The 23,017-nt window shown below is 41.8% G+C and overlaps 1 protein-coding gene across 3 annotated transcripts in view; it reads left to right on the top strand.

Moving 5' to 3' along the window:
- The window catches only part of sbf2 (SET binding factor 2), a 582,458-nt gene that overhangs the window by 388,524 nt on the left and 170,917 nt on the right, over positions 1–23,017 (top strand). For all 3 annotated transcript variants that reach the window (XM_043705903.1, XM_043705905.1, XM_043705904.1), the window contains exon 16: positions 9,158–9,307. In XM_043705903.1, the coding sequence (XP_043561838.1) occupies positions 9,158–9,307 (150 nt within the window). The remainder of the gene's footprint in view (positions 1–9,157; positions 9,308–23,017) is intronic.

The raw sequence follows: 23,017 nt of genomic DNA, 5'->3' as shown, positions 1-23,017 counted from the left end.
TCCACAAATATAAAAACAGAACACAGTTAAGCAGTTAGAACAGTTTTCCCTTATTGCAGCTTCCATCCTGCATCTGTATGCCTAATGTTGTCTCCCAATTTTTCACATGTTAATATTCAAACTGATCATATTTGAGTTGGTCCAATAATGAAAGAAGGCTGTTGTTTTTCAGTATATGGGCTGGAATATGTTGTAAAAATAAGTACAATTTTCTCACTTTGATCAAAAATATAGTTTCTGGTTCCTAGGCTCTTAAGCTCTTCCTTTAAACCTGCCTCATTGAGCACACTTTTGATCATGTAATCTAAAATCTCCCTGTATGGTTCAGTGTCAAATTTTGTTTTAGGTCGTTCCTCTGAACAACTTTGAGATGTTTATTATGTTTGTGGTGATATATCAGGTGTCTCACCTCTAAATCATCATTAAATGACATATGTTAAATAAGTAAAATATTATGTTCTTCACTTGGGAAGGATAATCCCAACAGAGAGAGAAAATTTCAGTGAATAATTATCCTGGTTATTTTCATTTATTGATTACGAAGCTACATTTACAGTGCCATGGACCTGCCAATTAATACTGTCTGATTTTTTTCCAAAAGTCTTATTAATTAAACTTTTTAAATGATTACTAACTTGTATGCAAATACTTTTAGTTAAGTTAGTAAAACATCAACTTCTTATTTTAGCGTTTTGTCCTATAAAGTTGAATATGTTTTAACTTCAGAGTTGGGAAACTAATCATTTTCTTTCATTTTCAATAAACTTTGATAATATTTGTGTAGGTAATAAACTTAAGGAATATGACCTGCTATTAGTGCTTTTTTTTAAAAAAAGGCAAATGTGCACACACTCTATGAATTCCATTGTTGTCTTTGGCCTTCTTGTCGTCATTATTTTGCCAGTTGCGTGCCTTCTCTTTTTTTTGTTGGGATTTAGTGATTCCATGAAGTTGGTTTTCAGGCATGCTTCTCCATAGTGTAATGAAATGTGGTGGACTGTATGCCAGAAACATGTTGATGATCTGATAACCAAAAGGCAGATCTGGGCTGTCATTTTACTTTCTAATTCATATCAGATTTAAGGAATGCTTGAATTGTTTTAGGTCATAGATTTTTTTCAACATCATAGATATTTTCTAATCAGCCTGTTCAGACATGTTTTACACACCTCTGGAACAGGGTGAGATGTGTGGAGACGTGTCACATTTTTAAAATTATGAACATGCTAATCAGAATCAGGCCATTCAGTCCTTTTATCCTGCGCCACCATTCAATGAGATCATGACTGACCTGACTGTAATCTCAAATCTGCGTTCCTGCCTATCCTGATAACCTTGCATAATAATATTTGTCTACTTTTCTCTTTAAAATATTCAGAATTCTGTTTTCACCATCCTTTCAAGGAGAGAGTTTCAGTGGCTCTGGAATCTCAGAGTAGAAATTCACTGAGTCTCAGTTTTAAATGGGCAACCCCTGACTTTTAATCAGTGACCTTTAGTTCTTAATTCTCAAATTAGAGGAGACAACCTTTTGTCCGTCTACCCTGTCAGCACCCCTTAGGGTTTTGTATTTTCAGCCATCATTTCTTCTAAACTACGGCGAATACAAGTTTAGCAGTGTCCAACCTTTTCTCATAAACTAACTAGCCCATTTCAGGTATTAAATCTGATAAGCCTACCCTGAATTGCTTCCAATGCATTCACATCCATTCTTAAATAAAGTAACCAGATGCACAGCATGTCAGGTGTAGTCTCACTTGTGCCCTGTATAATTGGCTACTTTGGTTGCAATTTCCTTCATGATAAATAATAACATTCTATTAGCTTTCCTAATTACCTGCGTTATCTGTCTACTAACCTTTTTGTATCCCTTCATAATGATGCAAAGGATATTTCGTGCCCCAGTCGCAATTTGATATTTATGTGATCCCATGAATAACTTTTACAAGCCACTTGATCGTTCACACAGTTAACCCAGTAGGCAGACCAACCATAAAACTGAAAGAAAATCAAGTTCTCTGTTCAAATGGCTGGTCTCAGATGGGGTAACTGCAGGATGTTGCAATTTGTCAAAACAAACCCTTCGGTTAGAGAGAAAAAAACATTATCATTAATGTGATTCCTGTTGGTAATATTTGTCAGTATTGGATGAAGGTAGGTTCTAAAGCCATGTTTGAATATTCCTTCTGCAGCCCATTTTATATGATTTGCCAGTACAACGGTCCCAGTATGTTTCAGATGAATGTCATCACAACAGAACAGTTCCCTCTTTCTTAGTGCAGTGCCGACATGCTATGAATGAAAGTCTATCTCTCTCACACCGATCTTTGAGTCATGTTCAAAGTTCTGATCTTATTTGCACTTCACCAATTTGCTTTTGGCTCATTTGGTAATCCAGAGATTATTGGCTTTGTGATTCTACTTTTTAACTCCCACCTGCTCACACTTTGTTAGCAGTACCTCTTCTGTACTCCTACCCAGTCATTGGTACACTCAAGCACCATGATAGCTGAATACTTTCTCTCCCAAGTTTCTTGTCTTCTGAACCTGACATCAGATCTGCAAGACAGATATCTAGTTTCTTACTCCCAGTTACAGTGAAAATAAACTACCCCCAAATATTCTGCCCTCTGATAAAATTATATTCCTTATCACTCGATCTATCCGAACAGCTCCCTTCCTACTGTAATGTCATGATCAGTTTGTTCATCCTCCCTGCAATCATTGCTCTAATGCACTCAAGTAGCAGAAACTTCAGATCTGTTGGATAGTTGCAAAAACTGGGACTTCTTCGTTTTGACCTTCTGGATCTCTATCCTTTCCTCACTTGTTGTCAGATTCTCCTATCTCTGACCATAGATCAAATCCGAAGTACCTAAGGGTGTAACTGCCTGCTGGAGCAAAGGGCTGAATTTTATAAGGTGCAGAAGTCCCTAAGCATGGTTAAAATGTTGATGGTTGCTTATAAATGTCAATGGTGAGCCTGCTTACCCTAGCAATGCCTGTCCCTCAGTAATTGAATGTCGACAGCAGTGTCAGTTCTTTGAAGCTGAGACTTCATTCCCTTGCTTGGAACAAAGTCTAATCAGATGGCTGGCAGATTTGAAGTCTCAGCAACTCCTGGCAGAAGTAAGGGCTGCTGCTGGGATTAGAGGTCCTGGTAAAAAGCAGGCCAAAATTAATGTATGTCCAGTGCATTGCTGGGGTCAAACTGCAGATGCTGGAAACCAGATTCTGGACCAGTGGTGCTGGAAGAGCACAGCAATTCAGGCAGCATCCGAAGACAGGCAAAATCGACGTTTCGGGCAAAAGCCCTTCATCAGGAATGATGAAAGGGCTTTTGCCCGAAACGCAGGTCAAGGGCTAAGAGTTACTAGTTTTTAGAAATAGAGGAGAAAGGATGACTTTGGGGTCATGCTTTTGATGGGAACAGGTTACTCTCAATAGAGGACCCTCTCTTACCCCAATTTGCTAATATAACTGAGCTGCTGGCATCTCAAACAACAGTCTGCCCCTACCTGAGGTGAATGGAGGTGAGGGAAGTATGATGTTGGTCACTGAAGCACATCACCAAGCCCAGGGACTGGTGAATTCCTGATGCCTTTACTGCCCTGCAAAATGTGAGATTCATCAAGGACGAGTAGGTAGGTAGACAGTCTATGTGGCTGACCTGCGTTTCGGGCAAAAGCCCTTTCATCATTCCTGATGAAGGGCTTTTGCCCGAAACGTCGATTTTGCCTGTCTTCGGATGCTGCCTGAATTGCTGTGCTCTTCCAGCACCACTGGTCCAGAATCTGGTTTCCAGCATCTGCAGTCATTGTTTTTACCTATGTGGCTGACCTGCCAGGCCTCAAACGTGTTGTTAAAATTACTTATAAGAATATAATGCAGGCAATTTCAAGCGTGGAACAGATGCATGACATCCAAATGTAGCAGTGCAAGTTGCTCCATTTTGCAGAAATGCCCTTTTTTTCTGATTGCCGTGCCAGTTACATGATTTGTATATCATTGGTCTTATGTACTTGTGCATTACGTATGAGTTAAACCTATTGCATTGTTTAGCACTAATAATGCATAGTCAAAGTACCCTTTTGATGTCATGATTAATTTTATTACCTGCCAATGAACTTTTCTGCACTGAAAATGAGCTGTTAAAAGCACAACATCTCATCTCTTCTGGATTCAGATTTTTTGAGATTTTTTAAAGTTCCAGAAGTATTTTTCTACTTTTAATAGGAACAGGAGTATGCCATTTCGCCCTTCAAGCATGTTCTGCCATTGAATGAGACCTAATCTACCATTGCCCACGTGCCCTAGAAAAGTTTGGCTAACAAAAATCTATACATTTCAGTTTAACATTACCATTGGATCTCTCAAATTGCTGTTTGCGGAAGATATTTCTGATCCTCTCTGTAGAAAAAAATGTTTCCTAGAGTGGATTTTATTCGAAATGGACTTGGTGCCAGTTTTGGGGAGTTCTTGAAAGATCTCTCCTTGAGTCCTATCAAGCGAGTTACCATAGACAGGTTTCTGCTGCTTAACTAATTATGCATGCACCATGTTTCTATGTTGTCACTCTTGCGCTATCTTGCATTCTTGTGAGGTATGTGCCAGCACTATAGCACCATATTCAAGACCAAGTTATGCCAGGTCAAATACTGGATTAGTGGTACTGGAAAAGCACAGCAGTTCAGGCAGCATTCGAGGAGCAGTAAAATCTCTGGATTAGTAGGTCAAATACTGCCAGCCATGAATAGTGTGGGAGGAAATGTCAAAGAAAAGCTTCTGGGTGCAGATGGGTGGCATGGATGACTCTTCATTGTTAATAGAATCTCACATTCATTAACGTATTGCTATTTTATATTATCATCTGTCTGCTGAACTGTCATGGTTACTGCAACTGCAAGAATGGAGCTGCAGGGGCTATACGATGTTAGAACCCTGCCTGAAGGAGTGATACTTTTTCCCTAACGTCCTTTCCTTTTTTTTAATTCTCTCATGCAATGTGGGCTTCGTGGTTGGCCAATATTTATTGCCCATCTCTAGTGTCCTTAAGAAGGTGATGGTGGGCCAAAGTCTGAGGAAGGATAACCAGATCCAAAACATTAACTCTGATTTCTCTTCACACATGCTCCCAGACTGCTGAGCTTTTCCAGCAACTTTGGTTTTTTTGTTTCTGATGGTGAGCTTTCTTGAACTGTTGCAGTCCATGTGCTATAGGTAAACCCAAAATACTGTTAGGGAATTCCACAATTTTGACCCAGTTGCCAGTGACAGAATGGTGACATATTTCCAAGTCAGGATGGTGAGCAACTTGGAGAGGAACTTCCAGGCAATGGTGTTCTGATGTATCCCTTGACTTTTCAGATAGAAGTGGCCCTGGGTTGGAAGATGCTGTCTAAAATATTTGGTGAATTTCTGCAGTGCAGCTCACAGGTGTGACTCAGCATTGGTGGTGGAGGGAGTGGATGCTTCTGAATGTGGTGCCAATCAAGCACGATGCTTGATAGCACAATTCCTTGTCATTTTTTTCAATATGGAATTTGAAAGGTTTAGAACAGTTGATAAAATAACATATATCATACAACTGGAAAAGGTGCATTTGCTTCTGGAAGTAAAGAAGTCAACATTTTGAATGTCAGCAATTTTACAGTTAATGAATGATGACTTTGCCCAGCTCACATTTGTTGAAAGTAGGTGTCGTTTAAGTTCTGTCAGGCTTGTGCCTGGCACTGTTTTCCTTTATCGTGTTCGTCTTACTCAATTTCTTCATGAGAAAACTGCTGCTGTTATCCCAGATATCAAGTATCCATCACATCCTCTCTTTGCCTCCTCCAGTTTTGCACAGCACACATGCAAGGATTATGCAGCATACTCTGCAAAATGTTTTTTTTAAATAGTATATTATAAGGCACTGTAACAAATATATAATTCAGAATACCAAATCACTCACTGTATTTCGTGTATTTTAATACTGTGGGCAGAGTATCCTAGCAGTCTCAGCAACCTAGTGGGGGTGGAGGACACTATGGCGAGATGTGTGACAGAATTGAACAAGAATTCTTGTTAGGGCCATCTCGACATTGACATCACCTTGCTCCACCTTTCATACTACTTACGAACAGCTTGGTGAAATTTTCACTTGGCGGCATGTTATATCTTGTTTATGCAACACCTTGCTGCATTAATATTCAGCTTCCTATCTTACCAATCGTGCCAAGTAAGCTAGATCTCAGGAAAACTTGACAAGGGAAACTGTGTTTGTAATATTCACTTTCCTGCTTACTTCCTTGATCTCCATGGTAACTGCAAATAAACTGCAGACCAGGGAAAGATCAACGGACAGCAGGCACATGTTAGAATTCTTTGAGGAGGTAACGAGCAAGTTAGACAAAGGAGAGCCAATGGAAGTTAGATACCTAGACTTTTGTGTGGTACCATATCCAAGGCCTTTTGGAAGTTAGATACCTAGACTTCCAAAAGGCCTTGGATATGGTACCACACAGAAGGCAGTTGAGTAAGATAGGGGCCCGTGGTGTTAGAAGCCAGATGCTAGCATGGATAGAAACTTGGCTGTCTGACAGAAAGCAGAGAGTGGGAATATAAGAGTCCTTCTCAGGAAGGAATCTGGTGACTAATGGTGTTCCACAAGGCTCAGTGTTGGGACCACAACTTTTTACTTTGTACATTAATGATCTGGATGAAGGAACTGAGGGCAATCTAGCTGAGTTTGCAGATGATTTAAAGATATGTGGAGGGGCAGGTAATATTGAGGAGATGGGGAGGCTGCAGAAAGGTTTAGACAGGTTAGGAGTGTTAGCAAAGAAATGGCAGATGAAATACAATGTGGGGAGGTCATACACTTCAGTAGGAAGAATAGAGGCATGGATTATTTTCTAAATGGGGAGAGAAAGTTCAGGAATCTGAAGTGCAAAGGGACTTGGGGGTCCTACTCCAGATTTTTCTTAAGGTAAATTTGCAGGTTGAGTCGGTAGTTAGGAAGGCAAATACAATGTTGTCATTCATTTCGAGAAGACTTGAATATAAAAGCAGGGATGTACTTCTGAGGCTTTATAAGGCTCTGGTCAGACTACATTCAGGGTATTGTGAGCAATTTTGGGTCCCATATCTCAGGAAAGATGTATTCACCCTGGAGCAGGTCCAGAGGAGGTTCATGAGAATGATCCCAGGAATGGTCTGGTCAGAGTGGACGTTGGGAAGATGTTTCCATTGGCAAGGCACAAGGATCCGAGGACACAGCTTTAGTGTAAAGGGAAGACCTTTTTGAACAGGGATAAGTGAGCCAGAGAGTGAATTCCACAGGTCCACCATAGCCACAGAAGGCTATGGAGGGTAACTCAACAGCAAAAGCAATCCAGACATACTGCTTTGGTAAGATGAAATTTGCCACATGCTATCAGGTGTACAACTTCAAACAAGAAACACTTAGCTGGCTTACCTTCCGCAGAATAGCAACACATCATTCCTAGGTAGTTCTTTGTGTTATGACAGTGAAAATCCCTGGACTGCAGAAGATCTGTGCTCAGCACTTATTACAACTTATCCTCATTTGCTTTGGTCCCAATGTGGAAATCTTATCTCATTGAAGGTCTGCACCTGTGCCTGGATGTCTGCAAAAAGTCTAAATAGCACTTGTTCCACTCTAACAATTTGCTCAAATTTAACTCGTGTTGAAAAATATCATTGTTCAAAGATTACATATGGTCACGGCAGCACGGTGGCTCAGTGGTTAGCAATGCTGTCTCACAACGCCAGGGACCCTGGTTCAATTCCCTCGGGCAACTGACTGTGGAGTTTGTGTGGGTGCTCCGATTTCCTCCCACAATCCAGGTCAGATGAAATGGCCATGCGAAATTGCCCATAGTGTTAGGTGTATTAGTCAGGGGTAAATATAGACTAGGGGAATGGGTCTGGAAGGGTTACTCTTCGGAGGGTTGGTGTGGACTTGTTGGGCCGAAGGGTCTGTTTCCATACTGTAGGGAATTATAACTCATTGGATATATTTAAAACAGGGATAGATAAATTCGTGATTGCCAAAGGGATCAAAGATTAGAGGGAGAAAGATTTTTCAACCCCATTTTCCCTGCTACCAGTTTGGTCATTTTGCATACTACTTTGAAAAAATTAATTTTTGACTCTGGGAACAGCAGAGCTTAGTTTCCTCTGTGTTGCCCCAGTGAGCCATGACAATAAACAGTCTGACAAGCACATGAAAGTTAACATTAGGAACATTTCTGTCTGAACTGAGTGTGTCACCCTAAAAAATTCTCTGAATCTATTTTCTTCTGTTTCAAATGCTGTGGGGATTGTATTATGAAATTCTGACTATTTTACTGGATATACAAAGTAGAGACTTGATACTACATTGCTAATCAATTTATATTCATGTACTGTCATATGTAGAATATATAAATAAGGTGGTTTTTGGAGGTAATTTTGGGAAAATTTTCAGTTTAACGATGATGCAATCTGGAGTTGGGTGGCTCAGTTGTGTAGCCCTTCTGTCTGTGAACCAGAAGCCCAAAGAGTTTAAATCCCAGAGTTGACCGGCTATTCCAGGAGTGCAATTGTTTATCAGCCTGAAAAAGTCTACTCTCTCCTCCTAGGGAGATACGAATGTGAAAATGCAACAAACTAGGGCGGCACGGTGGCTCAGTGGTTAGCACGGCAGCCTCACAGCGTCAGGGACCTGGGTCCAATCCAGCTTTGGGTGACAGTGCAAACTCCACACAGACATTCTTCCCGGGTTTCCTTTGGGTGCTCTGGTTTTCTCCCACAGTCCTAAGAAGTGTAGGTCAGGTGAATTGGCCATGTTAAATTGCCCATAGTGTTAGGTGCATTTGTTAGAGGGAAATAGGTCTGGGTGGGTTACTCTTCAGTGGGTTGGTGTGGACTTGTTGGGCCAAAGGGCCTGTTTCCACAATGTAGGGAATCTAATAAAAAAATAATTTGCTACATGGGCAGAGTTCCTAAAAATAATGTACTGTGCTCTGAAGTAGATTTCTCAAGTAGATTTCTCAAGTTATGATAGTTTTTGGCATTGTAATGGCAAAATATTCATTCACAGCTGTCATATAGTCCTCAAAGGATTTTACTGTAAACTTTACATTTTCAATTATTTTGTTTGCTTTTCTAGACCCTTCCAGCTGCATTGCGTGCCCTAAAGGGCCGGGTAGCTCGGCAGTGTCTCATACAGGAGCTAAGCTTACACGTTCAACAAAATCGGGCAATACTGGATCACCAACAATTTGACTACACAGTGAGAATGATGAACTGCGCTTTACAGGTAATACTATTTGTTGGTGCCGTAGGATAAAAAAACACTGCCTTTTTTAAAAAATAGTGTTGTAAAGTAGTAATTGTTTGTACCATGTTCAGACCCATATCATTATAGATCTGAACTCAATTGCAAACCAGTCCTGAGCCTGGATTTTATGTGCTCCTGTTGGGTGCATTTCTGTTCAGAGGACACATAAAATAGGGCTGACTCCCACAATCGGAAGGGTGGAGAGACATCAAAATTGGTAGCTGGCGTACCATATTTAAAGAAATAATTCAGAATCAATCTAGTTTGCTAATTGACTGAAGAATTACTGTTGAGAGTGTGTTACTGTAAAAGCTCAGCAGGTCAGGCAGCATCTGAGAAGCAGGAAAATCCATGTTTTGGCCAGAGCCCTTCTTCAGGTTGGGAGCCTCCAGGGTGAAGAAATAAATGGGAGGGGGTGGGGCTGGGGAGAAGGCAGCTGATAGGTGGATGGAGGTGGGGATAAAGGTGGTAGGTCGGAGAGGAGGGTGGAGAGGATAGGTGGGAAGGAAGATTGACAGGTGGGACAGATCATGAAGGTGGTGCTGAGCTGGAAGGTTGGAACTGGAGTAAGGTGGGGGGAGGGGAAATGAGGAAAATGGTGAAGTCCACATTGATGCCCTGGGGTTGAAGGATTCTGAGGTGGAAGACGAGGCGTTCTTCCTCCAGGCGTCGGGTGGTGAGGAACTGGTGATGGAGGAGGTCCAGAACCTGCATGTCCTCAGCAGAGTGGGAGGGGGAGTTGAAATGTTCGGCCACTGGGCGATGGGGTTTATTGGTGCGGGTGTCCCAGAGATGTTCTCTAAGGCGTTCTGCAAGAAGGCATTCGGCCTCCCCAATGTAGAGGAGTAATGGATACAATAAATGACGTGTGGAAGTGCAGGTGCGACTTTGATGGAGTGGAAGGCTCCTTTAGGGCCTTGGATGGAGGATGAGGGGGAGGTGTGGGTGCAGGTTTTGCAATTCCCGCAGTGGCAATGGAAGGTGCCAGGAGGGGATGGTGCCTTGTTAGGGTAGTCGCGGAGGGAACGATCTTTATGGAAAGCGGATAGAGGTGGGGAGGGAAATATATCCCTGGTGGTGGCATCCATTTGTAGGTGGCTGATAGCGGATGATGCGATTTATGTCTGCGTGGGTTTCCTCCGGGTGCTCCGGTTTCCTCCCACAGTCCAAAAGATGTGCAGGGTCAGGTGAATTGGCCATGCTAAATTGCCCGTAGTGTTAGGTAAGGGGTAAATGTAGGGGTATGGGTGGGTTTCGCTTCGGCGGGTCGGTGTGGACTTGTTGGGCCGAAGGGCCTGTTTCCACACTGTAATCTAATCTAATCTAATCTAATCTAATGTGCAGGTTGGTGGGGTGGAAGGTGAGGACCAGGGGGATTCTGTCTTATTGCGGTTGGAGGGGTGGGGTTTGAGGCCGTATGTGCGGGACGTGGATGAGATGCATTGGAGGGCATCTTCAACCACGTGGGAGGGGAAATTTCAGTCTTTAAAGAGGGAGGCCGTCTAAGCCAACTGGTCCTCCTGGGAGCAGATGCAGTGGAGGCAGAGGAATTGGGAATACGGGATAGCATTTTTGCAGGAGGGAGGGTGAAGAATTACTGTGTCCATATCAGTACAGGTAGGTTGAAAGAGGTAGCCTTTTGTTCTAAAGCTTAAAGCATTTTTTATGGGTGAGTAATACCTCTGGAGAGTGCCCCTTGCACATTGAAGGTATTGTTTAACAATTTACGCATGTTTCATGGCTGGCAATACTAATCTTTAATTACAAAATTATTAATTGTACTTCAGTATGAGCTGTGATTCCATGAGCTGCTGTGCTGAGATTTAAACTCGAGTCCCCAGACCATTAGCTTGGGCCTTTAGATTACTAATCCAGAAGCATTACCAATGCGCGATTACCTCCCTGTTCATCTTTCTTTATACGCGTCAAACTAATGACAAGGTAGATCAGCATGATTTATAAAATACATAAAACATACTGATTAAAATATGGTGTATAAGATTGAATTCCACAGTATGTATAATAAATGCAAGTTTACTATTGCCAAAAAGGCACATTTTGTTGAAGATTTTCATTTAGCAGTCACAAGAATACCAATTCAAAGGAAAAACCAACATTTATACTGTATGAGCAGTAAATGCTGATTAATTGACAAGTGGACTCTGGGCAAGAGTGACCACTGCATAGTCCTTGTGGAGATGAGCTCCCGCCTTTACAATGAGAATGCCCTCCATATTGGTGTGTTGCAAATCACCATCGTAAATGGGACAGACTTCGAACAGATCGAGCAACTAAAGTCCGGGCATCCATGAGACACTGTGGGCCATCAACAACAGCAGAATTGTGTTCTAGCACAATCTGTAATCTCATAACCCGGTAAATCCCTCACTCAATCATGACCATCTCGCCAGGAGATCTATCCTGGTTCAATGAAGAATGCAAGAAGGTGTGCCAGGAGCAGCACCAGGCATACTTAAAAATGAAGTGTCAACCTGGTGCAGCCACTATCTGCAAGTCAAACAGCACAAGAGGCAAGTGATTAACGGAGCGAAGCAATCCTCCAACCAGCGAATCTGATCTAGGCTCTGTAGTCCTACAGCTTCCAGGCATAAATAGTGGTGGACAATTAAACAACTCATAGAGTCATGGAGATGTACAGCACGGAAACAGGTCCAACTCGTCTATGCCGACCAGATATCCCAACCCAATCTAGTCCTACCTGCCAGCACCTGGTCCATATCCCTCCAAACCCTTCCTACTCATATACCCATCCAGATGCCTTTTAAATGTTGCAATTATACTAGCCTCCACCACTTCCTCTGGCAGCTCATTCCATACATGTATCACCCTCTGAGTGAAAAAGTTGCCCCTTGGGACTCTTTTATATCTTTCCCCCCTCACCCTAAACCTATGCGCTGTAGTTCTGGACTCCCCCCACCCCAGGGAAAATACTTTGTCTATTTATCCTATCCATGCCCCTCATGATTTTATAAACCTCTATAAGGTCACCCCTCAGCCTCCGACGCTCCACAGAAAACAGCCACAGCCTGTTCAGCCTCTCCCAATAGCTCAAATCCTCTAACCCTGGCAACATCCTTGTAAATCTTTTCTGAACCCTTTCAAGTTTCACAACATCCTTCTGATAGGAAGGAGACCAGAATTGCACACAATATTCCAAAAGTGACCTAACCATCGTCCTGTACAGCCGCAACATGACCTCCCAACTCCTGTACTCAATACTCTGACCAATAAAGGAACTCCACTTTCAAGGAGCTATGAACCTGCACTCCAAGGTCTCTTTGTTCAGCAACACTCCCAGGAACTTTACCATTAAGTGTATAAGTCATGCTAAGATTTGCTTTCCCAAAATGCAGCACCTCACATTTATCTAAATTAAACTCCATCTGCCACTTCTCAGCCCATTGGCCCAGATGGTCAAGATCCCGTTGTAATCTGAGGTAACCTTCTTCACTGTCCACTACACCTCCAATTTTGGTGTCATCAGCAAACTTACTAAATGATGAAAAGTAGTGGACCCAGCACCGATCCTTGTGGCACTCCACTGGTCACAGGCCTCCAGTCTGAAAAACAACCCTCCACCACCACCCTCTGTCTTCTACCTTCGAGCCAGTTCTGTATCCAAATGGCTAGTTCTCCCTGTATTCCATGAGATCTAATCTTCCATCGGGAACCTTGTCAAACGCCTTACTGAAGTCCATATAGATCACATCTACCACTCTGCCCTCATCAATCTTCTTTGTTATTTCTTCAAAAAACTCAATCAAGTTTGTGAGACATGATTTCCCATGCATAAAGTCATGTTGACTATCCCTAATCAGTCCTTGCCTTTCCAAATACATGTACATCCTATCCCTCAGGATTCCCTCCAACAACTTGCCCAACACCCATGTCAGGCTCAATGGTTTATAGTTCTCTGGCTTGTCCTTACCACCTTTCTTAAATAGTGGCACCACATTAGCGAACCTCCAGTCTTCCGGCACCTCACCTATCACTTTCGATGATACAAATATCTCAGCAAGAGTCCCAGCAATCACTTCCCTAGCTTCCCACAGAATTCTAGGGTACACCTAATCAGGTCCTAGGGATACATCCATTTTTATGCGTTTCAAGACACCCAGCACTTCCTCCTCTTTAATATGGACATTTTTCAAGATGTCACCATCTATTTCCCTACATTCTATATCTTCCATGTCCAGGAGCTGGATGAAGACCCAATAGCCATCATGTGCAGGACAGACGTGGTGTACAATACTCCATGCAGGGACTGCGCAAAACACTATATATGTCAAACAGGCAGGCAACTAGCGATCTGCATTCATGAACATCAACTAACCACTAAACACCACAACCAGCTGTCCCTAGTAGCTGTACACACAGATGACAAGAACCACAAATTCAACTGGGACAACACAACAATAACAGGACAAGCCAAACAGAGGGCAGCCAGAGAATTTCAAGAAGCATGGCACTCATCCACTGATTCCCATCATTGACCTGGACCCAATATGCTGACACTGCAACAAACAACCAGAGCTGGCAACCAGAAGCGGCGGGAACAAAATCAAGTAAATTCCAACCAATACAGTACAACAGTACTGAGGATGTGACCATATAGAAGTTTTTAAAATCATGAGGGGCATAGTAAGGATGAACAGCCAAGGTCTTTTCCCCAGGGTAGGAGAGTTCAAAACTTATTTAATGTGAGAGGGGAAAGATTTAAAAGGGACTTGATGAGCACCTTTTTCATGCAGAGGATAGTGCGTGTATGGAATGAACTGCCAGAGGAAATGGTGGAGGCTGGTACAATTGCAACATTTAAAAGACATCTGGATGGTGTTATGGACTCTGCCAGACCATTCAAAACATTCTTAAGCAGGCAGCTCGGACAATAGGCGAAAGTGAAGCCTGCAGATGCTGGTGATCAGTCAAGATTAGAGTGGTGCTGGAAAAGCACAGCAGGTCAGGCAGCATCTGAGGAGCAGGAAAAATCGATGTTTCGGACAGGAGCCCTTGATCAGGAATGAGGGTGGGAGCCTCCGGGGCGGAGAGATAAATTGGAGGGGAGTGGGGCTGGGAGAGAGTAGATAAGAGAGTGCAGTTTGTTGATGGAGGGGGGTGCGGGTGGTAAAGGTGATAGGTCGGAGGGTGGAGCGGCTAGGTGGGAAGAAAGATTGACAGTGGAACAGGTCACAAGGGTGGAACGTCTTGTGCGGCCTGGCTTGCTGAGTTCTTCCAGCCTCCAGCTTGTCTACCTTGGATTCCAGCATCTGCAGTTTTTTTTTGTCTCTAGCCAAGTTCACTTTCCTTAATTCTGTTTTCATGCTGTATAGCTGCCCTTGTTTAAATTCATAATAATAGTCTTGGGCCCATACTCCTCTGCCTCAAACGTTATATAAAGTTCAATGATATTATGGTTGCTGCTAGCCAAGGTTGTTTTTCACTAGGAGGCCAGAAATGAATCCCATGTCATTTGTCAGAGGAGGTCTCCTACAGCCTGCTATGTGATTGATGCTGTAACGTGCTGGTCTAAAAAATTGTCCTGAAAGCATTCAATGAATTCCTTATCTAGACTACTTTCTCCCCATCTGATTTTCTCCAGTCTATATGTTGGTTAAAATCTCCCATGATAATCCTTTTTGACCAGCTCCCACTATTAGTTCCTTAATACCATATCCTACAATATCATTACTGTCATGGGGCCTGTACACAGTTCCCTCAAGTGACCTCTTATCTTTAACATTTCTTGTCTCCACTGAATTATTTGATGAATTTGTCATCCATCTTTATTGTGCTAATATTTCTTTAATCAGTGGATTCCTTGACCTTTTTTTTTGGCTTCCAGTCCTTCCTAATTACCCCACACCCTTCAATATTCAGGTCCCTGTCTATGTCATCCTGCAGCCACATCTCAGCAATGGCCACTGCATTGTACTTCTTGCCCTCCATTTATACTGTTAATCTGTTTTGTTTTGAATGCTATTTGCATTCAAATGCAGTGCCTTAGGTATTGTACTTGTAGTATTTTTGTAATCTCTAGTAGTATCTGCTGATTTGCTCTTAGATTTATATTTTCTGTGCCTTGCTGTCATTGTGTGTTTATCATTTCTTTAATCTGTTGCGTTTTCATGACTCTTTGATTCACCACAACTCTCCAAATGTGTGCCCTTGTCCCCACTAGTTCATTAAAAACTTGCTCTACTTCTCTAAGTTGCAAAAGCTTCAGTCCAAGTATGGGACTATTATATGTTGATGTCCAGGCTGGGACAGAAAGGATAAATAAATTGGTCAGAGCGAAGTTGGTGAGTGGATGGGTGGTGTTGGACTTAATTCTGGATTAGTGGTGCTGGAAGAGCACAGCAGTTCAGGCAGCATCCAAGGAGCTTCGAAATCGACCTTTCGGGCAAAAGCCCTCCTGATGAAGGGCTTTTGCCAGAAACGTCGATTTCGAAGCTCCTTGGATGCTGCCTGAACTGCTGTGCTCTTCCAGCACCACTAATCCAGAATCTGGTTGCCGGCATCTGCAGTCATTGTTTTTACCTACGGTGTTGGACTTAAGGTAGACAATGTAATAAGGATAACATTTTGAAAACAAAAAGTGGAAAGAGTCTAATAACAGTCAAAAGTGTGCTTTTGGCAATGCAAGTAATGTAAAATAGAAAGATATAAAACAATTAAACCAGAATAAATAGAAGCATGTCGGCAAAATAACAGAGCAAAAAAGCAAGTTGTTATATGCAGTCCAAATGAACAGTTTTAGTACAAATACACGTGGGAATAAATTTATTGAGTTCAATTTGAGGGGAATGGTCTTATAGCCTTACTGAAATAAGACTGCAAAATGTTTTTTTAATTTTTCATTCATGAGAATTGGGTGTTGCTGATTAAGTCAGCATAAACTGCCTGTCCCTAATTGGCCACATTGAGAGTCAGCCACTTTGCTGTGGGTCTAGAGTGAAATATAGGCCAGACTAGGTAAGAATAGTAGTTTCCTTCCCTAAAGGTGGATTTTTATGACAATTAGCAATGGTTTCTAGGTTATTGTTCGCATCTTAATTCTAGATTTTATTGAATTAAAATTGTGAACTAAATAAGTTACAAGATCTAAAGGAAGGGTAGAAAAATGATAGGATGGGAGGCATAGCCTAGGGGACAGAGCTTCAAATAAGTCATCTCCCATTCAAGGTCGAGATGGGGAAATTCCTCTCTGAAGGTTCATTAATCAGTGGAAATTTCTACCCTAGAGAATTGTGAAGGCTAGATCATTGAACATGATCAAGGCTGAGATTTTCATTGACTACCAAAGAGTTTCTGGGTACAGGCAGGACAATGAAATTAAGGCCATAATGAGATCAGCTTTGGTCTTGATGAATGGCAGAGCCAGCTCAAGGGTCCCAACCCTAATGCTTTAACGTTTAAGGGTGAAGTTACTTCAATCACACAAGAGCATACAGCATGATGTAAACAAGCAGTGGATTTTTCTTTGGGTAGAAATAGAATATAGAGAAGAATTTTAGGTATAGTTAATTCACTTATTCATATTTGTGAGCTGATACCTCATATTAATGCTGAAAATGAGATTATCTTAGATTACTTAGTGTGGAAACAAGCCCAACAAGTCCACACTGACCTGCCGAAGTGCACCCAACCAGATAGTGGAAAAGGTGGAGAGCTATTAATTTGAGACTGTATTTTTCATTTGACTTGGGATTATCAGATTATCACATTATAGAAAAGCACGAAATTTTCAGAGTGTGTCCAGAACAGTTTACTGCAATAAATATTTTCATATCTTTTAATGCTGTTTTGGCAACTTGTTACCTATCTGTAATTGCCCTTAAACTGGTTTTGAACTGCCTTTTTGAACCATAGCACTGTGCTGTCAGGGTAGGAGTTCCAGGATTTTGAATCAACAACCATGAAGGAATGATGATTTAGTTCCAAGTCAGGACTGCATGTGGCTTGGAGGAGAACTTGCATGTGGCGGTGTTCCATGCAACGGCTGTCATTGTGGTACATGTTGTGTTATCTTTGGAAGGTGTTGTCGAAGGAAGCTTGGCAAGTTGTTGTCATGCATCAGTGGTGAAGGCCAATAAATTCCCATTTACTGCAATTTTATTTGAGCTCTCCGATGTGCCATAGTTAGTCAAATACTGGCATGATATCACCTCCGGTGTTCTGCTCTTTTTTAAATGTATGGACAATGTATCGATTGGGGAGATTAATGGCCTTGGCTGTCATCATGCTACTCAGAACTGTAGATATCACTTTTGATCACTTTGCTGATGATCAAAAGTTGAGCGGGGCTGGATTGGGTTTGTCTTGCGTTTTCAGGACAGGATATATGTGGGCAGTTTTCCACATTGTTGGGTAGATGCCAGTGTTGTGACTGTCATGGAACTGTTTGGCTTTGGGTGTAGCTGGTTCTGTAACATAAGTCTTCAGTGCTACTGTTGTAATGTTAGAGACAAAAGAACTGCAGATGCTGGAATCCAAAGTAGACAGGCAGGAAGCTGGAAGAACACAGCAACCCAGGCAGCATCAGGAGGTGGAGAAGTCAACATTTTGGGTGCAACCCTTCTTCAGGACTGCTGAAGGGTTACACCTGAAATGTCGAATTCTCCACCTCCTTGTGCTGCCTGGCTTGCTATGTTCTTCCAGCCTCCTGCTTGTCTACTCTTGTGATGATGTCCGGCAGTCTTTGTAGTATCTGGTGCCTTCAGCTGGAGTAAATGAGAAGACATGAAAACAGAAATTTACCAGCTGACTAGCAATGGCCTGTTTTAAATACACATTTGTGTTCATAAACAAATCTGGAGTTTTGTATCGATGATTATGAGCTTTTTACCTTGTGCTTGCTTATGTCATCACAGCTGATATTGCTTGCGTTCAGGTGTTTATGATTTTTGAGTTTTCACAAATCCCTGTGCAAGTATTTTGGTGATTTTAATGAATCAATTTATTGGATGTAACAAAATAAAAATGTACTCCAAACTAGCAGGATAGAAACAACAAATGGTTCCATTGAAATAAATTGTTTATGCTTTGTTCCCAGCTTGTATCTTCTGAAACTGAAAACTTTTTCCAATGTACAGAAACAGTTGGTTATTATTGCATAGTTTCAAGTAAACAATCAACAAATTTATAGGTAAAAACAATGACTGCAGATGCTGGAAACCAGATTCTGGATTAGTGATGCTGGAAGAGCACAGCAGTTCAGGCAGCATCTGAGGAGCAGTAAAATCAACGTTTCGGGCAAAAGCCCTTCATCAGGAATAAAGGCAGAGAGCCTGAAGCATGTAGAGATAAGCTAGAGGAGGGGTGGGGTGGGGAGAAAGTAGCATAGAGTACAATAGGTGAGTGGGGGAGGAGATGAAGGTGATAGGTCGGGGGTGGGGGAAGGGTGGAGTGGATAGGTGGAAAAGAAAAGGCTCTCTGCCTTTATTCCTGATGAAGGGCTTTTGCCCGAAACGTCGATTTTACTGCTCCTCGGATGCTGCCTGAACTGCTGTGCTCTTCCAGCGCCATTAATCCAGAATCAACAAATTTATGCTTAGTAAACCAAATAGCATACCAAACAGATGGTAAATCTGATAATTCATTGTTTAAAATATTATTTATTAAGAATTATTTCAGTCACATTTGAATTATAGGATTGTTGATATCATATTTGTTTGCATTATGTGAAACTACAAAGGAATTTACAGGGCAGCTGACTAAAGAATTAGAAAAACTAGCCACAAATGAATAACTAATACAGGTCGTTCTGGTCAACGCGAATTTGTTCAAACACAATTCACGAATAGGGGATTCTTTCTATAGTGCAAACTTTTAAAACTTGGCTGTAACACGATTGCATCACCAAAATTTTGTGTTATTTGAAATGCGCGATTCTTGTATAATGTGGGGTCGCACAAGAACGTGACTATCACACTACAGAAGAAATTACTGTAATGCAAATTTCATCAGAATCAGTTGTATCCCAGAATGGATTGTAATTTCAAAATAATCAGTTCAGAATGCATATTTATCAACTAATGACTTTCCATTGGTAAACCACAAACACAAAATTTTAAATAAAACCTGACTTCAAAGAAAAGTTAAATGAGGTATTTTGAATAGATGACTGCAGATATGTTCCCAAGTGGAAAAATATGAGATGAAATTGCTCGATATCTGCGCAACAAAAATAATTAGAAACAGCAAAACAAAATTCAGAAAAGTAGCTTGTGTAGTTTGTTAGAAAAGTGAAAGAACATGGCAAGTGTAGAAAGTGTAGTTAAATTAGTGTGGGTGATTTTCAAGACCAAACTTAAACTACTGGGAGAGGATTAAAGGCTGTGGAACTAGTAGGAATGTAAAATCAGAATTAAAAACTAGAGAGAAGCAAGCAAACAGATGCTTAGAAATTTGACTACAGCTCACTTATTTTCAAGTGAGGAATAAGTACATAAACATTGTGTGAGAGAGATCACAGTCTCATTATTCACTGGAAGCGTGCCATTCATCAAATTAATGTCAGAAAATGAGGTATCTAGGATCAGCACCTTAAAAGACTTTAAATATATCTACTGTATATGTAAGTCGGAGGACCACCTTAGGGGTTACATTCAGGAAAGGAATGGTTTTATGTAAATTTAATAGCAGTCTTAAAAGAGTCAACTGAGGACACTACCAAAACGATGAGGTTAAAAAATAGCTTAACTATAAATACAGCTAGGAAGTGCAGGAGTTCTCGTCTAGTTGTGTTGCCGTGCTCTCACTTGGCTCCATTCAGACATGACTGGAAAAAGCAGCTCACTCAGTGAGTGATGAATATCTGTATGACATTGAATGCCAAACAGTTAAGAGTGGGAGAAGAAGAAACAGAGGATTGTGACCCTGTTAATTGTAGCATTAGACATTAAGATTAGGTTAGATTGGTGGTTGAAGGCAAGAGGTAAAGGGATACAAGAACATGGAGTTGATACATAGAATTGTAATTCTGGTTTGTTTTGAGGATAAACACCAATATAGACTTTTTTTTCTGTTTTAATTTCAATATCATGCATATCACAAACTGCAGTGTTTGAGGAAGTGTCATCTAAATCCTAAGAAAGTCTCAAAGTTTGGGTGAAGATTTGTAGCTCGGGTGCTTGTTGTTGTGGTTCTGTTCGGCGAGCTGGAAATTTTTGTTGCAAACGTTTCGTCCCTTGTCTAGGTGACATCCTCAGTGCTTGGGAGCCTCCTGTGAAGCGCTTCTGTGGTGTTTCCTCCGGCACTACAGCGGACAGCTGAAACTGACAACCGGAAGCGGCAGGGACAGGCCAATATAAATGCCGGAGGAAACACCACAGAAGCGCTTCACAGGAGGCTCCCAAGCACTGTAGATGTCACCTAGACAGGGGACGAAATGTTTGCAACAAAAATTTCCAGCTCGGCGAACAGAACCACAACACCTAAGAAAGTCTGCATGGACGTTTACAGGATAGCGTCATTTTACAGGATTTTATCATGATCCATGTACAGATTTTCCATTCAAGTTTTTCTGTTTGGTTTCAGGTCTTCAGGGTTGTAGACATTTTTCCCATTGTATATTATTGCAAGATAGCATATTTGATACCATCTTATTATTTTTGCTAGAGCTAGTATTTATTTAATTTCTTGTTATTTCTCTAAAATGCCTGTTTTTAACATTATTCACTTTCTTTTTTTAATCCTCTCAACCACCAAAAACTAAAATCTTACCACTCATTGAAAACATGAATATCTTTCCAAAAGGTATTGGTCTGTACATGAATCTTAAGTGTGGCTAAGTATAATTTGAAGAGGAGGTAACCAGAGTATATATAGAAGATAAGGTGGGGGGGAGGGGGAAAGGAGTAAATGATTGGTAGGCATGGAGCCTAAAGAGAGAGAACAACAGTTGGACAGACAGCGGACTGTCTAACGATTCAGCTGGGAGGGTGAAAGGTTATTAATAGAGACTATTAGTGGCTAACAATAGTTAGTCTGTAATGGCAGACTCTGTGGTAGCATGATCTGGTGTGTGTGGTAGTGGACTAGGACATGGGGGAGTTCGGGCCCTAAAATTATTGAATTTGAGTGCAGAGGGCTGACGGGTCCCCAAGCAGAAAATGAGGTGTTGTTTTTCAGCTTGTGCTGAGCTTCACTGGAACACTACAGCAAACCTGAGACAGATGTTGACCTGGAAAGAGGGTGGCGTGTTAAAGTGGCAGGCAACTGGAAGCTCAGGGTCTTTTTTTGCGGGCAAAACATAGACATTCTGTTAAACGGTCACCCAGTCCATGCTTCGTTTCCCATTGTAGAGGAGATCACATTGTGAGCAGTAGACTAGGTTGTGAGAAGTGCAGGTAAAGTGCTGCTTCACCTGGAAGGTACATTTGGGCTCTTGGATACTGAGGGGGGGGGAAGCGTTAAATGGGAAATTGAAATTACAATCCTTCAGCAGTTGCAGGGGAAAGTGCCACGGGATTCTGGAAGGGTGTTGGGAGTGAAGGAAGAATGGACCAAGGTGTCCCAGAAGTAACGGTCCCTGAGGAAGGCAGACAAGGGAAGGGAATATCTGTTTGGTGGTGGCATCTGGTTGGAAGTGACAGAAATGGAGGCTGATGATCTTCTGGATATGGTTGCTGGTGGGGATGGGGAAAACAAAGTGTAGACTGGCGACCGCTTCGTCGAACATCTATACTCTGCCTGCAAAAAAGACCCTGAGCTTTCAGTTTCTAGTTGCCTGCAACTTTAACACACCATCCTGTTCCTGGGCCAACATCTCTGTCTCAGGTTTGCTGCACTGTTCCAGCGAAGCTAAGCGCAAGCTGGTAAAATAACATCTCATTTTCCGCTTGGGGTCCCTTCAGCCCTCTGGACTCAAATTCGAGTTCAATAATTTTAGGGCCTGAACTCCCCCATGTCCTAGTCCTCTACTGCACACACCAGGTCTTATCACAGTCTGCCATTTCACACTACCTATTGTTAGCCACTAACAATCTCCATTAACAGTTAGTCATCCTCCCAGCAGGCTCATTATCGACTCCTTTGTCTGTCCAACTGTTGTTGTCTCTCTTTAGGCTCTATCCTTACCAATTGTTTACTCCTTACCCTCTCCTCCCCACCTTATCGTGTATAAACTGAAAATGTTCTTGTTACCACCAGTTCTGAGGAAGGGTCACTGGAAACATTAACTTTGATTTCTTTTTACAGATGCTGCTAGACCTGCTGAGCTTTTCCAGCAACTTCTTTATTTTTGTTTCTGATTTACAGCATCTTCGGTTCTTCCAGTTTTTCTTTCTATTAACTTATCTTCCATATGGCACAGGAAGCATTTGCAGATTAGCATCTACTGATCTTGTTTCTCAATCTCTCAACATTTTTCTATGATAATTAAGGCTACTGTCATTTTATAGTCAAGAGTGTGGTGCTGGAAAAGTACAACCTATCAGACAGCATCTGAGGAGCAGGAGAATCAACGTTTCGGGTGTAAGTTCTCCATCAGGAATGAAGGGCTTATGCCCGAAACACAGATTCTCCTGCTCCTCGGATGCTGTCTGATAGGCTGTACTTTTCCAGCACCATACTCTCTACTCTGATCTCCAGCATCTGCAGTCCTTACTTACTCCCTGCTGTCACTTTATTGAATTTATTTGATATTCCATATAGTTAGGAATAGCT

Source organism: Chiloscyllium plagiosum, chromosome 16, assembly GCF_004010195.1.
Source record: "Chiloscyllium plagiosum isolate BGI_BamShark_2017 chromosome 16, ASM401019v2, whole genome shotgun sequence".
Classification (NCBI taxonomy): domain Eukaryota; kingdom Metazoa; phylum Chordata; class Chondrichthyes; order Orectolobiformes; family Hemiscylliidae; genus Chiloscyllium; species Chiloscyllium plagiosum.
Note: the sequence above shows the minus strand (reverse complement) of the source record. Positions and strands in the feature narration are given on the sequence as shown.